Below are 16,777 nucleotides of genomic sequence, written 5' to 3'. Positions count from 1 at the left end.
CATGCTCAGTTCTTTGATGTAAAGATGGAGATTCTTCTATTTACAATGTTAGAGAGTTGTTCTGTAGGGTCTGTGGGTAGCAATAAGGGATTTGGTTTAACCTGTGTGGTGCTGTTTTTTGTTTTTTTTTTAATCTTGACCAGAAACATAAACATGTAATACGGCAAAGTTTTAGTCATGGAATAGATGTAAATGGAATTCCCTGGTAAACTAGGATTCCTATAGATAAAATAAACTCCCAAGAACTGATGAGAAGTTAGATAAAGTAGAAAAAATAAGTGTGGAGATTGTCAGAAGCCAAATGTTAACTGGATGTTAAATCAAAGCTGAGCATCCAGTATCATTTTCTGTTACCCTGAGACCAACTCCACCTTCCAGTTTTAGTAGCTTTTCTACATGTGATGTTTGTGTTAAGTTTTTGTTTGTTTGTTTCCTGGAATAGAGTATTTAAAAATATTTAAAAAGAAAAGGAAGAAAAGAACAGTTTCTGAACTGACTTACATTTTCACAAAAACGCTCCCGATCATCTCGGCAAGCAAAGTATAAATGCCGATCTAAATGAAAGTCATCTGAGGACAGCTCAGCCACGCGGAGAATGGCTTTCTTGCAAACCTCAGAGACTTGAATCTTGGGATCTCCTTCTTCTGCTTCTTTCACCAGGCCTTTCTCCAAACATGATACCACCTCACCTTGTGAATGTGCATCCTAAAATAGTGAGGATACTAATTTTAAAACTCTCACCACAATGACTTTCTACTAAACATCATTTGGTTAAAAACAACAACACATTTCAACATATAGTTAGCTTATTGATGTTCTATTGAGAAATCAGGTGGGAACCAACCACATATTATAGAAAATGTCCTCAATAATCTTTAGTTAGAATATAATACTTGCATGGTACAAATGGAAACAGAGATCCTGGGAAATTAAGTATAGTTAGTTAGCACTGGAAATAGAAACCTGAGTTTTTAAAGTTTAAAATGTCAGAAACATTTAAAAGAATCACATTAGCCCAATGCTCAATCATAGCTGATGTCCATAATGAAATAACATTGCAGAAACCTCTGTTCATTTATCTCGCAAGGGTATTTCCCACGTAATAGTGCTTTTAGTCAAGATACGAAAACAAGTCACAGAATCCATTGAGAAAATATATTATAGAGACCCTATTCCTCCTTTTTTCTATTCTACACTGCCCACAAAGATGCAAATATATACAATCTGTAGTATAATATTCACTTTGATGTTCTGAATTAATCTTATTGCAATTTTAACAAGATTACCACCCTTTATTCAAACTGCTTTTGAAAGCTTTCCTAAAGTCATCCAATTTACTTGTACATTGCATCCACAAGCATTCATCCATTCATTCATTCAAAATATGAGAAATTTCCCCTAGATATTTTCTATTCAAGCATCCTAATCTTCTATACTCAAAAGATATGCTTCAATAACTTGAGAGGTATAACCATTAATACAGTAATTCAAAGCAGAAGAAAATATAGTGCTATCACTTATTTACACATTCACACACATAAAATCTTGTTATAGTAAGATACCAGGTCTATGAAATCATCTGTACACAATAAAAAGACTCCTTAAACCAGATAGAGGAATATCTACTTTAAGTAAAATTTCAATTCAACAAAAAGAGTATAGCATTTTTCTATTTTGTTTGATAGAGTTTGTTCCCTAGCACACTACTTTCCAAGTAGCTGCATGAAATGTTCATGTTCTCTCCTAACACACCTGCGAAGAGGGGATAAGAGTGGTGTATCTCTTGGGCAGATGAGCAAACAGAGGCTTAGAGGGTTTATTAACTCATGCGAGTTGCAGAATGTAAGGTGCCTATTTAAGACCTTGGGGTTCTATGGAACTTCCTGTATGATTCTATGTAATGCTTACAAACCTGAGATGATCAAAAAGATCTCTGAAGATTAATTCTGAACAGATGAAACTCTTAGGGACAAGAGACAAAAAGGGAGAAAAGTGAACACAAACCCCAGAAATCTGGAGTAAGGCTTATTTTTTCTTCCTACTTTATGAGTGACAGTCAAGTCTGTCTATGACCCACTTAGGCAAGGCCTAACCATTTCCTCCTCCCAAAGGAAAAACAAACCAATGATCACACAGAGTTGGACAGAAACATATCAGGCACTTATTATATAAGTAAGTATTATATACAGCATCATCCTGAGACAGACAGTTTGCAGGTTTGATTCCCTGTTGAGGTCCGTACGAGAGGAAAACGATCGATGTTTCTTTTTCTTTTCTGTTCTCTCTCTCTCTCTCTCTCTCCCCCTCCCTCGCCCTTCCTCTCACTCTCTCTAGAATCAATAGAAACATTTCCTTGGGTGAGGATTAAAAAGAAAAAGTAGGCAAGAACTCAGCTTTCATCTCTGCTATGAATTCTCTATTTCAATGTTTCTGGTGTCTTTTGTGATCTACATCATTACCCAAAGAAGAAAACAATGTCTGAATTATTCAAAGTAATTGGTTAAAAGCAGGGAATGCTCAACTACTGAGTAAAAAGTATAATAGTAATAATATGGCACATGTCTATATTAAGTTCCTGTATGGGATGCCACATTCCACTTTCTCTGCAGACAATGGAAATCATTTACATTTTACTTTTAGAGATCTGCACTTTCATTTTTACAGTATTTATTTAGAAAATTCTAAAGATCTTAATATATAGTCTTTGTTCTAAATTTTATATATATTAACATTTGAAAACATCATCGTAATTTTGAAATCATGACATTTATATGTTCATACAAAGAAGGGTACAAACAGGTTAACCATGACCCTTTTTCTGACTTTTAGAGCAGGTCAGTTCAAAGCCAGTCACAGAGGAGTTTGCAAGCTTCGATGGCAACAAATTTGAAATTGATGAGCCTGTTCTCTTCTGTGGTCAGAAACTGACTCATTAATTTTCCAGGATAATTTTCATATCTAAATAACCAGCTACATAGAAGTAAACTATAGTTAGAAAGGCAGAAAAGGGCTGAGGACATGCCTCCTTTTTTAAATTTGGCTGTAGCACCAGAGTGGATTATATAGGAAAGAACATGTCTACAGAAGTGCAGGCATGAGTCATCTTACTGTCCCCAAAATACAAGCAGAGTTGGGGTGCCTGGTATAAACAGAAATTCACCTAACTGGTCACTATAGCAAAAGACAAAAATGACCAAAATATGCATGTTGATGGTTCATAGAAACACCTTTTGTTATTTAACAAAGCTAAAAACAGCCCTCACTATCATGTCTTTGGGCTCTAGCATTTTCTGCAGTCATTTCAGTCACTGCAGACTTAATTCGTACATGCCACTGAAAGTAGGTTTTATATTGACAATTCCAATTGCTAGTGGGAAGCTAACTAGTGATTCTCTTGGAGTCAACAGGGAAGAACTACTACAAAGAAAGGTGAATTGTAATGTTCCACTCTACTGCTTGGACCACTAATCACAAATATAAAGGAGTGTCATCACTGATTCCTGAACAGTGCGTTTGGAACACGTAGGTGAAGATACTAAAGAGTGAGGGTTGGAATTGGATATAATCTTCAATACTCGATGCAATACCCTGCATTATCAGGGTGACTTAGTGCTTTTGTGCCACTTCTAGAATCTGCTGGGAAAGGAAAAAAAATCTGCCTTCTTTATTAAACCGGCCTTTTTTTTAGCTGCCTGCCAAGTTCACAGTGCTTTCAAGATAGACTCAGAGGTGCCCTGTGAAAGGGCCAGAGCCCTGTGCTGGCATGAAAGAAAGGTTACTCGGTGACAGTCAGACAAGAACCAGCACTAAAACCTTCTGGCATACAATACTATGCCCCTTCCCTCCATGAGAGAAGCCTGCAAGGCCTGGTGCACTAAACAAATAGGGGCAAAGAGACAAATGGCCTTTATTTTCCTTCACATTTCCTAAACAGCAGATTAATGAATAGTGGCAATTAATAGCTGATGACATATCCGCCCCCGACTACCTCTCCCACTGGCATCTGTTACTTTTCAGGAGTTTCTTTCATTTTTTCTGAGCAAACGAATTCAGAATAAAGCTGGTCAAACCTCCATTTTGACCTTCTAGACAAGAGACCAATAAGGACAAAAATAAGTTCAGCTATAATTAAGGAAGAAAAAACCAGCTAGGTAGTTTTCTTTCCTGTCTTTACTAAAACTAGTTCTTCTGAGAAGGTAATATATCACATTTGTAGAGTACCTTTCTTATGACAAGCTAGAAGTACTTTCATATACCTTAAAATCTTCTAATATTTAAATATTTAAAAATACGTGAATAAATAGATAAATAAATATTGTCTTTTGTACTGGTGTGCTGAGTGACTTTTTAAAAAATGTTTTCATTGATTTTCAGAGAGAGAGGAAGGGAGAGGGACAGAGAGATAGAAATGTCGATGAGACAGAAACATCGGTTGGCTGCCCCTGCACACCCTCACTGGGGATTGAGCCCGCAACCCCGGCATGTGCCCTAACCAGGAAGCAAACCGGTGACCTCTTGGTTCATGGATTGATGCTCAACCACTGAGCTACACTGGCTGGGCTTGAGTGATTTTTTTATGGCAACAGTGAGGTATATGCAGAGAAAAGTTTTGAGAATTCAAGTCTCTCCTAACCCAACTACTATTCCCACAAGACTACAAAATGCTTTGCCAGAGAATGTTACAGGGAACCAGCAAGTGTTTTAGTATTTTAAAGGTAACACTAATCTTAGCAGATATTAATTCCCCTACTTTTCCATACTTTTGGAACATTTTGTCACAAACAGATAAAATGCACTCACAAGTAAACTAGCCTTAGACCTTGGGGCTGTCTGGACTTCAACTTTAAGGTCACCTCTAGCCCTAAATTTTTTGCATGCTAGTTATACAAAGCTTTTCATTTCTCAAGTTCCTAAAACCCCTCTGATGAAACCAGTGTAATACATACCTTTTCTCCAAGCCGAATGCTGCCACATTTCAGAATGTTGATGTCATTTTTGCAGTCATCCATGAAGCCACAGATTAGACGGTAATCACTGAAAATGATGGCCGTCATCTTGGTGATGTATTGGTGACATTGGTACTCAGTGATGTTGCCTCTGTGATCCACCAAGCAGGAAACCAAGTAACCTTTTCCTACTGGTTCATCAGCACATTCTTTAATCTGCTCAAGAGACAGCGGCTGTTTTACACAGTATTCTATTCTCACATCAAACAGCTTTTAAAAAAGAAAGAATGATATTTTCCTGTTGATAGTGTGTCATGCCTACTCATACTGTTTGTGCCCTCTAGGAAATACCTGATTAATGTGTTTTGTAAGAAAATACAGACATATACAAATGCTAGATAGAACTCATGTCCAAATGGAGTAAAAAGAGCTTTATTGACATATTTTAGCCTTACTGACATATAATTAAAAGGAGCTTTAAATATTCTAAATGGGCCCTGACCGGTTTGGCTCAGTGGATAGAGTGTCGGCCTGTGGATTGAAGGGTCCCAGGTTCGATTCCGGTCAAGGGCATGTACCTCGGTTGCGGGCACATCCCCAGTGGGGGGTGTACAGGAGGCAGCTGATCGATATTTCTCTCTCATCGATGTTTCTAACTCTCTATCCCTCTCCCTTCCTCTCTGTAAAAAATCAATAAAATATATTTTAAAAAATAATAAAAAATAAATGTTCTAAATGGTTCTACTGAGAAATCCCTTTATACATGCAAAGAATGCAATAGATGTAAGGAGATTAATCTAGAGAATAAGTCTGGAAAACAGGTGTAGAACTGAAGTCAGGTTGCATGTCCCAAGCCAAGCTACACAGCAAACTATTATCATTAAGTAAACCTAATGGCCAAAGGAAGGAGGAAAGGCATAATATTACTTCCTGACATGAAGTTAATGAGTTCTGAACTAACTATAAATGTGGACATGTGTTTCTGAATTTAGTAAAATCTCAACTTTACCACCATGGTCTGGACTGGAATCATGTTTAAAAGGGTGTACAGTGCAGCTTGGCATGAAGTCTGGGAAGGGGAAGCCACTGTAAACTTAATTTGGGAGGTTTAGATATATGATCTAGCGGATCAAACACACAATGATTCCACACAGCTAGTGGCCTGCAAAGTGCATACCAAACCACAAATGCCACTGAAGCAAGCTAGCCAAAAAATTCAGGCATAAAAAAGCGAAATCTACTTATAGGGCTACAAGCCTGAATTATAAAGCAAAGAAGACTGTTTGGGAAAAGCCTATTATTACATTTGAAGAAATAAAAAAGCAAACAAAAATGGTAGTTTTGACAAGAGGAAGGAGATAAATGTAAATATCTATTCTGAATATAAATGAGAAGGAAATATTTTGGTTGTACTGGTTTTTTTAAACCAATGGAGACCATTCTCCACTATTATATATTTACGTCACCTACTGTAAATATGTACATAGGGCAAAACAAATACAATCTCTTTCCCAAAAGGTGCTAGGTGAAGGACATACCATACACTTATTATCCTATAGGCCACTGGGTCTCTCTATGTCTAACTCCAGAGTAAGTCAAAGACTCAGTTCAAGACAGAAAGTTGTGTTTACTTTTTAAAAAAGCAAAGTTTGGAATTTAAGTAAACAGTCTCACACTGGCTTCAAGAGGCAGCATAGTTCTTCAACAGTAAAGATGAATGCAATTTTTTCAGTCTAACCTGGAATTCTTTTTTTATGATGCCTAAAAAGATGGCCATCAATATTATTCCCAGGAAAAGGATATTTTTTGTGTGAGCAAAACAGTGTTCAGTTTCAAAAGTAAAGGAGGAATAGCTCCCTGAAAATGTCACTGGGCTGGTGTAGTTCAGTGGTTGAGTGTCGACCTATGAACCAGGAGGTCACATGACCCAGTTGCAGGGTTGATTCCCAGTAGAGGGTGTGCAGGAGGCAGCTGATCAATGATTCTCTTGCATCAATATGTTTCTATCTCCCTCTCCCTCTCCCTCCCTGAAAAAAACATGTATTAATAAAACACACACAACAGGGTAGTGGTAGACACCTGTGTTTGAAATTTAATGAAGTAGAAGTATTCAGATAGGCTCTAATGCTGGGAAATCAGCAGTTTACAAATCTGAAGAAAGAACAAGAGCACAATTTGAATTGAACCCTAAGAAGAAATTAAATGTATATTTGCTTTTAATCACTTGAGATTTTACTGAAACACAGAGATGTAATACCTATTTGTATTTCAGTTCACTGCCAATTACAATAGGATGTTTAGCATTTGAATTAGAAGTTTATACTTTTCTTCAACCATTCTACTGGATAAAAGTTTAATATGACAGAAGGAAAATTTCTAAGATTAAGAGCAAAAAACAGCATTAAATCATCAATATATTTATGGGTGGGTGTTAACTCTGAAGTGGCTGGGGCGCAGATCCACTCTGTTTCTGACATGAAGGCTTGGGGAAAGCAAGCAGTATTTGGCTCAATCATGGGGGTATATTAAAAATTTGGTTTGTCATTTGCAGGTATTCTTGGGATATTGTTTTTCTCCTTCGAAGTAGGATTCCAAAATTAAGAAAGACAGGAAGGAGATGTAGGATAAAATATTTAGTTGGCAACTATGTTTTTCCTGATATTTAATTTTCTTGACTCTGATATAATCTCCCTCAAGAAAGGGAGAAGTGTCCGTGTTACCTGAATCTTTTACAGAATCAAAGCACCCCCCAAAAGTTACAAGAGGGCCATCATTACATACACATTATAAGGAAGTGTGTGTGTGTATGTGTGTGTGTGTGATTCCAGAGTCTTCTTCTTTTAAAACCTTTGAATATATATATATATACATATATACATATATATGTATATATGTGTGTATATATGTATATATATATATATAAAATAAGCAAACACAGTGAAATCATTCTGATGTATCTGCATATACTCTAAGCTAAATTTCCACATGGCAATCAAACTGGTACGTATAGCTATGTCGCTACCTAAGGGAATGTGATAAGCAGAATATTGAAGCTAGAAGCTGAAGATCAAGGTTTCAAAGACAGGTCATTCTATTCTGAAGCCCAAGAGTAAATATGAAGAAAGGTCACTGCTATAAAAGAATAAAACATATCTGATCTAAGATTAGAAGGTTTGAGGAAGAAACAGGTTCTACAAAATCCCATAATGACTTAAGTGAGGAACCCAAGCTGAAGGCTTAATAGTTGGAGCAGGGTCTTCCTTAAGAGCTCAGGAGAAAATGTTCCCGACTTAAGTCACCAAATAGGGTAGTTTGAGGATAGATCTACATATTGCAAGATCTATGATAATTATCTTTGAGGTGGAAAAATAGCAACTGTGTGCTCTGTATATTTCAATATATAGAAATCTCTGGCTTTCTGGAATTTCTATTACTGATTACAAAAAATAAAATAAGAATTTCTATATCACAATTTTCACTAATATTATTTTTCACATTAAGCCAAGAGAATTGAAAAATTTCCCCAATTAACATCCATACAATACTACACATTTTCATTATTTTTGTCTTTAGTATCAACATCCATTTATAACAATTGACATAATCTTTTTATACATATTTTTAAGGCTAACTCCTATTATTTGAAGCATATGCCTCTGTGGTTCCATTGATCAACTATATAGCCAAAATACTTAGGAATATTTATAAGCCTCTTGGGGAAACCATTTTGGTATGCCTCAGACATAAGCAGACTGTGAAAGTGTGAGAGCAGAGCTGAAGACAGAAGCAGTTGTATTCTCTGGGTACCAACAGAGCCTGATTATCAGCTTGCCTGAATCAACAGCATCCTACTGTAAGTGTAGGTGAACATTAACAAAAAGAAGTCTAATTACATTGGCCTTGGTCTATCTCTCAACCAATACAGATGTGAATTCCAAGAAAAGTAAAGTAAATGAATGAGTCATTCCTCCCTTAATGACTAGTCTGATAGAGATGTAATTTTCTCTTCTATGCCATTAAACACCCACAAAATTCTTTTACAACCTACCTCTGATATGGTAGATTTGCAAACCTCTCTGGCCACAGATTCAAATTTGGGATCTGTTGTTAGGTTCAGCTTATAATTCCACAACAACTAGGTACAAGAGAAGAAACAAACTTCAGTTAGACTTACATGAAATTTACCATCAATTTCATAAATATTAAGTGATTTATGATAAATTATGACACAAATAAATGATAAAAGTTCATTGTACAGAGTCAGATAAAGCATATTCAGACTTCAGTTAACGAACAGAAAAGGGGAACAAAATGCCACTGCATTTGTAGATAAAAGGGAAAAAAGGTACAGACAAAATAAAACTACTATTCAGATATTCTTTTTTTTTTTTTTCTAAACATTTTTTTTTAAGTCAAGAAAAAAAACTAAAACCAAAATCCCTGCTGTAGTTTTCAGAGAAAATATAAATAGGTAGCATAAGCTAAATTCTGCTTAAGCCCAAAAAGTCTAAGCCAAAAGCTCAGATTTTGGGGTTTAGTCACAGATTTCACAATCAACAGAACTTTCATAAATCAGTTTTATGAAGGAGAGTCACCCAGAGTCTAGTTTCCAGGTATATCTGTCTTCATTCCTTTAAAACCCTTGACACCATAAGGTTGAATTTACACTCCTTCTATTACACTTTATTCCTCAGTATTAGATTCTTTTTGATGCTATTATAAATGAAATTGTTTTCTTAATTTCATTTTCAATTATTCATTGCTGGTCAACGGAACATACAACTGATTTTTGTAAATTAACCTATCCATGAAATCTTTAGTCTAATTATGCATTTTAGAAAATTTCCCATAATAAAAGCTTAAAAAACTAGTATTGAATTTAACCAAATGCTTTTTAATGTGTCTATTGAGATTTAACATTTTTTTTCTTCTTCACTGTGATTATTTTTCAAATATTAAACTTAACCTCAATTATAGAGTAAAACCAATTCAGTCTTGATGTATTTCCCTTCTTATATTTTACTGGACTCAGTTTGCTACTAACTTGCTTAGCATTTTCTCATCTACAATTCATGACTGACATTGGCCTGTGCTTCTTTTCTTGATACATACTTGTTAGGAGATATTAAGGTTATGATAGCCTTGTAACAAACAGGAAAATGTTTCCACGTTTTTACTGTCTGAAAGGCTGGTGTTATTCTTCCTTAAATGTGTGTGAAAATTAACCAATAAATCCATCTGGTCCTGGAAGTTTCATTTTTGGGAAGTTTTTTATTTACAGATCCAATTTTTTTGTATCATAATCTTTTTTTTCTTTATTGATTTAAAATAAACATTGGGTTATTCAGATTTTCAACTTATGTTAGCTTTAGTAAGTTTGTTTTTCTAGGAATTTGTCCATTGCATCAACATTTTCAATTTCAGTGGCCAAAAAAAATTGTTCATACTCTCTTATTTCTTGCTTTAATGACATTAATTTATCCCTGAACTCTCTACTAGGTAGAAAGTTATTCAATTTTTAAAATTTGTTCCGTTACCAATAATGGGAAAAATTATAATGCCAACCCACGTGTTTTATTAGATTGCCAGGTCTGTCATAACACTATACTACAGACTGAGTGTCTTAAACACAGAAATTTATTTTTATCACAATTCTGGAGTCTAGAAGTCTGAGAACAAGGTGTCAATAGTACTGATTTTTTTCTGAGGCCTCTCTCCTCTTGTAGAAGGCAGGCCATCTTCTCCTTAAATATTCACATTCTTCCCTCTGTGTCTGGGTCCTAATCTTCTCTTTTTATGACATCAATTCTCCTGTTTTCTATATACTATTTGTCCCTGTTTTCCTTTCATATACTTACTATTCTAGCCCTTGGGGTTCTAAGGCACGTATCAGCTTCTTTTTGGGCTTCCCCTCTGCCAGATTGAGTCTACAGATGAATTTTGAGGCCCCCCCCCAATCTTTTGCTTTATATATAATGCCATATATATAAATAACAAATATATATGTATATAACAAATATATATAAATAACATATATATAAAAGCCTTTTATAGACACATTTTTAATCCATTCTTTTAATTATAACTAACTACACATAAATCCCTAGAAGTAGAAATGCTGAAATAAAGCATATATGCATTTTAAGATGACTGGTGTTTGTTTTTTTTTTTAAGTTTTTAAAATTTATATTTCTATCCATAGGCCAGAGCAGGGTTTAGCAAACTTTTTCTGTGAAGAGCCAGAAAGTAAATATTTTAGGTTTTGAGGAACCTATAGTCACTTCTGCAACTACTAGATGACTTTATAATGACCAAATGAAGCAACTTTAAAATACAGAAATCTAACTTGTAAACTTGATAAACACAGAAACAATTATTTCATATGGTAGCTGTAAAAATTTTTAAGTTCAAGTACAGAAATATTATTTGGCAGAACTTGCTGGTTTCTACAAAGGAGGGATATTTATAAATTTATCATGGCCCTTATACAAGGTTTATCAGCCTTTTTTTAAGATTAAGAGAATTAAGAAAAACATAATGCTTCCTAAAACATCAGGGAAAGGATCCCAAATTTTCTCATCATATATATAAAGCACATATGGTGGATTATGAAAAGTCATACTTACATGATTACAATCTGAAGAAATTTCATTTTCAGGCTAAAAGGAAAAAAGGAAAGATGATGTTTTTAAAAAATCTCAAATCTCAAGTTTTCAAACACCACCAAAATAAACTCAAAACAAGAAGTATAAATATTCAACTAAATATGTTTCTTCAAAATAAGGAGTAAAATGGGGCTTTTACTGAAAAATACAACAGAAAAGTAGGTGAGATATAATCCTTTCCCAACCAATGGTACAATCTGAAAACGGGGAAAATGAAGAAGAATGTACTAGAGATAAAGCCATAGTGACATAGGGTCCTTATGTGACATTTCATAATTCTGAAAGCTAAAGAGGATCAGGCACAATAAAGAAAATTAGAGAGAAACTAAGATGGCGGCATAGATAAACACCGGGAAATTGCTGTCTCCCACAACAATTGAAAAATCTTCTAGGAACACAAAACGGACATCATCCAGAACTACAGGAAGGCTGGCTGAGTGTAAATTCTACGACTAGAAGGAAAGAAAAGCACACTGAGAGCCAGAGGAGAAGCGGAAGTAAAGTGCAGAGGTACGGGGGCTCGCGCGCGCGCGGAAAGGGGCTGGCACCTGAGGACGCAGCTGTCTTTTTGAATCCGGAGGGAGTCACAAGCTCCCGACGGCTCTGAACTCCGGTTCCGGGAAGTCTCTGGGGACCCAGGACTCATACGGGGAGAAACTGGACTGTCTGGCAGCGGGCAAACTTGAGGGCGGCTTTCCCTCAGAGGTGCTTGCAGCCGTTACAGACAGACCCAGAACTTCCAAGAGAAGGCCCAAGGCCCCACAGCGGCTTGCATTGCTTCACAGCTGAGCCTCATCAGGGCACCTCCAAACTCCAAAAAAGGAAGGGGAGTCTGCAGTTCTCTTCGTAGCTCCTGCTGTGTAACCTCAGGCAGAGGCTAAATTAGCACCTCCTTAGATCCAAGAGCCACTGTACCCAGTGGTCAGAGGGGGACCATCCAGATCACAACTCCTCAGATCCATAAGGGACACACTCAGGGTGCAGACTCAGTGAGCACCAAAACCCCACTGAAGCAAGTCTTGCCCCAGAAGGGTGTCTCCAGCACAGAAGTTCTCCCACTGCAGACACAGCTGATTCTCACTGCCAATTGGCCTGGAGGTCAATTCCTCCCAGTGATCCTACAACAACCAAGGCATAACTACAACAAGACTGTACACAAAGCCCACAAGGGGGTGCACCAAGAGTGTCCACCTCAGGTAACTGGGGAGGCTGATCCACTGGGCCCTACAGGACACCTAGCACAAAAAGCCACTCTATCAACACAGGGAAGCAGCCAAAATGCGGAGACAAAGAAACAGGTCACAAATGGCAGAAATGGAGGAAAGTAAATGACTGGATATAGAGTTCAAGGCCACGTTTATAAGGTTTTTCAAGAATTTCATGGAAACTGCTGATAAATTTAGTGAGTCCCTCAATAAGTATAGTGAGACCCTGGAGGACATGAAAAAGGACCAACTAGAAATTAAGCATACACTGACTGAAATAAAGAATAATATACAGAGATCCAACAGCAGACAAGAGGATCCCAAGAATCAAGTCAAAGATTTGAAATACAAAGAAACAAAAAATACCCAACCGAAAAAGAAAAAAGAAAAGAGATTCCAAAAATATGAAGATAGTGTAAGGAGCCTCTGGGACAACTTCAAGCGTACCAACATCAGAATTATAGGGGTACCAGAAGATGAGAGAGGGCAAGATATTGAAAACCTATTTGAAGAAATAATGACAGAAAACTTCCCCTACCTGGGAAAGAAATAGACTTACAAGTCCAGGAAGCGCAGAGAACCCCAAACAAAAGGAATCCAAAGAGGACCACACCAAGACACATCATAATTAAAATGCCAAGAGCAAAAGACAAAGAGAGAATCTTAAAAGCAGCAAGAGAAAGACAGTTACCTACAAGGGAGTACCCATACGACTGTCAGCTGATTTCTCAACAGAAACCATGCAGGCCAGAAGAGAGTGGCAAGAAATATTCAAAGTGATGAATAGCAAGAACCTGCAACCAAGATTACTTTATCCAGCAAAGCTATCATTCAGAATAGAAGGTCAGATAAAGAGCTTCACGGATAAGAAAAAGCTAAAGGAGTTCATCACCACCAAACCAGCATTGTATGAAACGCTGAAAGGTATTCTTTAAGAAGAGGAAGAAGAAAAAGGAACTCTTACCATTTGCCACAGCATGGATGGAACTGGAGAGCGGATAAATACCACATGATCTCACTCATTTGTGGAATATAATGAACAACATAAACTGATGAACAAGGACTGATCCAGAGACGGAGAGGCATTGATTGGACTGTCGGGCCTTGGAGGGAAGGTAGGGGAGGGTGGGGGTAAGGGGGAAAGATCAACCAAAGGACTTACATGCAAGCATATCGGCCTAACCAATGGACACGGACAACGGGGGGGTGAGGGCATGGGGCGGGGGTAGAGGGTAACGTGGGGACAAGGACACATATGTAATATCTTAATCAATAAAAAATATATTAAAATTAAAAAAAAAGAAAATTAAATATCTAAGAAAACAGGCTTATTTAAGAGAGCAAAGGAGGTCCATCAATGATTTAAAAATTAGTCTCCTGTCACTATTAGGGGAAGCTGGGTGATGGGTACACAGGAGCTCTGTGTACTATGTTTGTACCTTCTATAATGTTGTAACGTCTATAATCTTGCAAGTTTATAATTAAAAATAGAAAGTTAAAAAAAACAGAAATTATATATACTAGTATATTCCCATGAATACATCTGTTTTGTAAAGCCAGGTACATGTACCAGAGATAAACTTCCGATTTCATGACAAAAAAGCTGGACTAGGTTATGCCCAATATTGCATAGCTTTTAAATACACATCTCCTTTATCCATTTTATTTTTAACTTAAAAAAAAATATATATATATATATATAATTTCAGAGAGGGAGAGAGAGTTAGAAACATCAATGATGAGAGAAGATCATCAATCGGCCGCCTCCTGCACACCCTCCACTGGGGATCAGGCCTGCAACCTAGGCATGTGCCTTAACCGGGATCAAACTGACACCTCCAGGTTCGTAGGTTGATGCTCAACCACTGAGCCACTCTGGCCAGGCAAGAATGCTTTTTGTTTAGGCAGTTTTCTACTTTATCCCTCCTTTAGATTTTTCAACCAATCAGCAATCCTAGTTCTTTCTCAAACAAAACGTGGAAGGCAATTAATATCACTATAAATTTTTACTCATATTAATTTCTACTAAATAACTTTATATTAAAGGGGCATTCTTGAAAGAAATTCAGAGCATTGGGGAATTTTCAAAATAACCTAGTCAAATAACATGTGAGTTACCACGGGGAAAAAAAGTGTCATGTTTACAATCCAAAGGAACCTATAATAGCAAACATATGATTGTTTTAATGACTTGCTTCCCTATATAGTGGTAGACTGAGTTATTTTCCTCAGTTGTCACCCTTTATAGGATTTGATATCTGGATCCTTTACCCTGTAACTGCACACCTTCCTGCTGTGGACTTGGCACACACACCCTGCTCTACTGACGTTAGGCTAGGACTTGCTTTAGCTAAGGAGATATTATGAGCATAAACTTTAAATGTGCTTGGGTGGTTGACTTGTGCTCTCACATTCCTGAGAAGAACATGTCTAGGATGCTGCTAGTACAAGGAGACACGCGGAGCAGACCTAAATCCAACCAGGAGCCCGGAGCAGAGCCATGCTAACTGACCCACATAGCCATGAGCAAGAAAAATAAACATTTGTCATTATAAGCCCTTGAAATTTTAAAGAAAAAAGTGACTAATATACCTATCAAACAAATTCCAAAACCTTTAAATTGCAATTGGTAACAATTATGATCTAATTTAATGAATTTCTTTGTTAATTACAGAGTACTGTACTTTTGATAAAGGAATGACCTAATCCACAGAAACAAATGAACTGCAAATTTGGAGACTGGTGTTTGGCTTTCATCGCTTTTGTTGCTTTGATTTGCAATCAACAATCAACTTTTCTTATTTTTCTTTCATTCTAGATTCAGAACGAGAAGATGACAACATAGAAATACCTTAAGAACAAGGTTATGATGTTAAGCCATTGATATTCATAGAACTAAAGAGCTATGAAGAATTTCTAAGTGTAATGGCAAATAATTAATTTTAGGAATTTAAAAGGGCTTTTACAATCAAAGGACATAATAGTGGTTCAGAACAGTGATTTTCAAATTTTTCCATCTCATGGCACACATAAACTAATTACTAAAATTGTTCAGCACACCAAGAAATATATGTTTTTTGCCCATCTGACAAAAGGTTATAATTTTGATTCATTCACACTGAATAGCTATTGTTTTTGGCTGTTGTCATTTTTTAACTTATTGTCTTTAGAGAGAGGAAGGGAGAAAGGGAGACACCTGCCTGACTTCAATGAAGAATGTGATGGTTATAGCAAGAAATAGTGAAAGCTGTCAACTAACTGAGCTAGGGGCTACATTTATTTCTTACAACACGACAGGCTGGAAGATAAGTGGTAATGTGTTCAGTTTTACAGAGAAACTGAGTAATGTGATGAAAGGTACACTCCTAGGAGATAAAACTGGATTTATGCTTTCAGTTTGGTACCTCCTCCAAAAGGCTCAGTAGGTCAGGTTAAGCACAGTGATGGGGAGCTGGGGGCCTTTGGGAGTTACAAGAAAAAGAAAGGCAGACATGATGAATAAACAGAACTAGTGCTCTAGAACAGCAATTTCCAACCAGTGTACTGCAAGAATTTTTAAAACATGTAATGCTTGTTTAGTCAAGGGCACCAACCTCTTTTCCCTTAGATTGTCAAATAAAAAATACGACAACAGGCAACACAATAGCTGTCCGAGAATTTTAGTAGTTTATGTGTGCCATGAGATGAAAAGGTTGAAAATCACTGCTCTGGAATGATTTGACAGATATATGATGAATTTAGATGTAGGTAGCCCAGGTAAGAAACTGGTGGAATAATTAGATCAATCAGAAATTCTGGATTAGCCTTTGAATAACCACAGCAAGTTATAAAAAACTTTTCCTAACCCTGGCCAGTCTGGCTCAGTTGGTTGGAGTGTTGTACCGTAAATTGGAAGGTTTCGGGTTCAACTCCCAGTCAGGGCACATACATGGGTTGCGGGTTTGGTCCCTGGGAGGCAATC

General features: G+C 36.7%; 1 protein-coding gene across 2 annotated transcripts in view; it reads right to left on the bottom strand.

Annotated features, from left to right (window-relative positions):
• GLG1 (golgi glycoprotein 1) overlaps positions 1-16,777 on the bottom strand; it is a 115,519-nt gene that overhangs the window by 41,796 nt on the left and 56,946 nt on the right. Inside the window, exons 2-5 of one of the 2 annotated variants that reach the window (XM_036345079.1) lie at positions 11,573-11,605; positions 8,995-9,081; positions 4,947-5,162; positions 502-705 (exon numbers count right to left, since the gene is read on the bottom strand). In XM_036345079.1, the coding sequence (XP_036200972.1) occupies positions 502-705; positions 4,947-5,162; positions 8,995-9,081; positions 11,573-11,605 (540 nt within the window). The remainder of the gene's footprint in view (positions 1-501; positions 706-4,946; positions 5,163-8,994; positions 9,082-11,572; positions 11,606-16,777) is intronic. The other variant, XM_036345080.1, reaches the window with a different exon arrangement.

This window comes from Myotis myotis, unplaced genomic scaffold (assembly GCF_014108235.1).
Source record: "Myotis myotis isolate mMyoMyo1 unplaced genomic scaffold, mMyoMyo1.p scaffold_m19_p_19, whole genome shotgun sequence".
Taxonomy (NCBI): domain Eukaryota; kingdom Metazoa; phylum Chordata; class Mammalia; order Chiroptera; family Vespertilionidae; genus Myotis; species Myotis myotis.
This window is presented reverse-complemented; position numbering and strand designations above follow the sequence as displayed.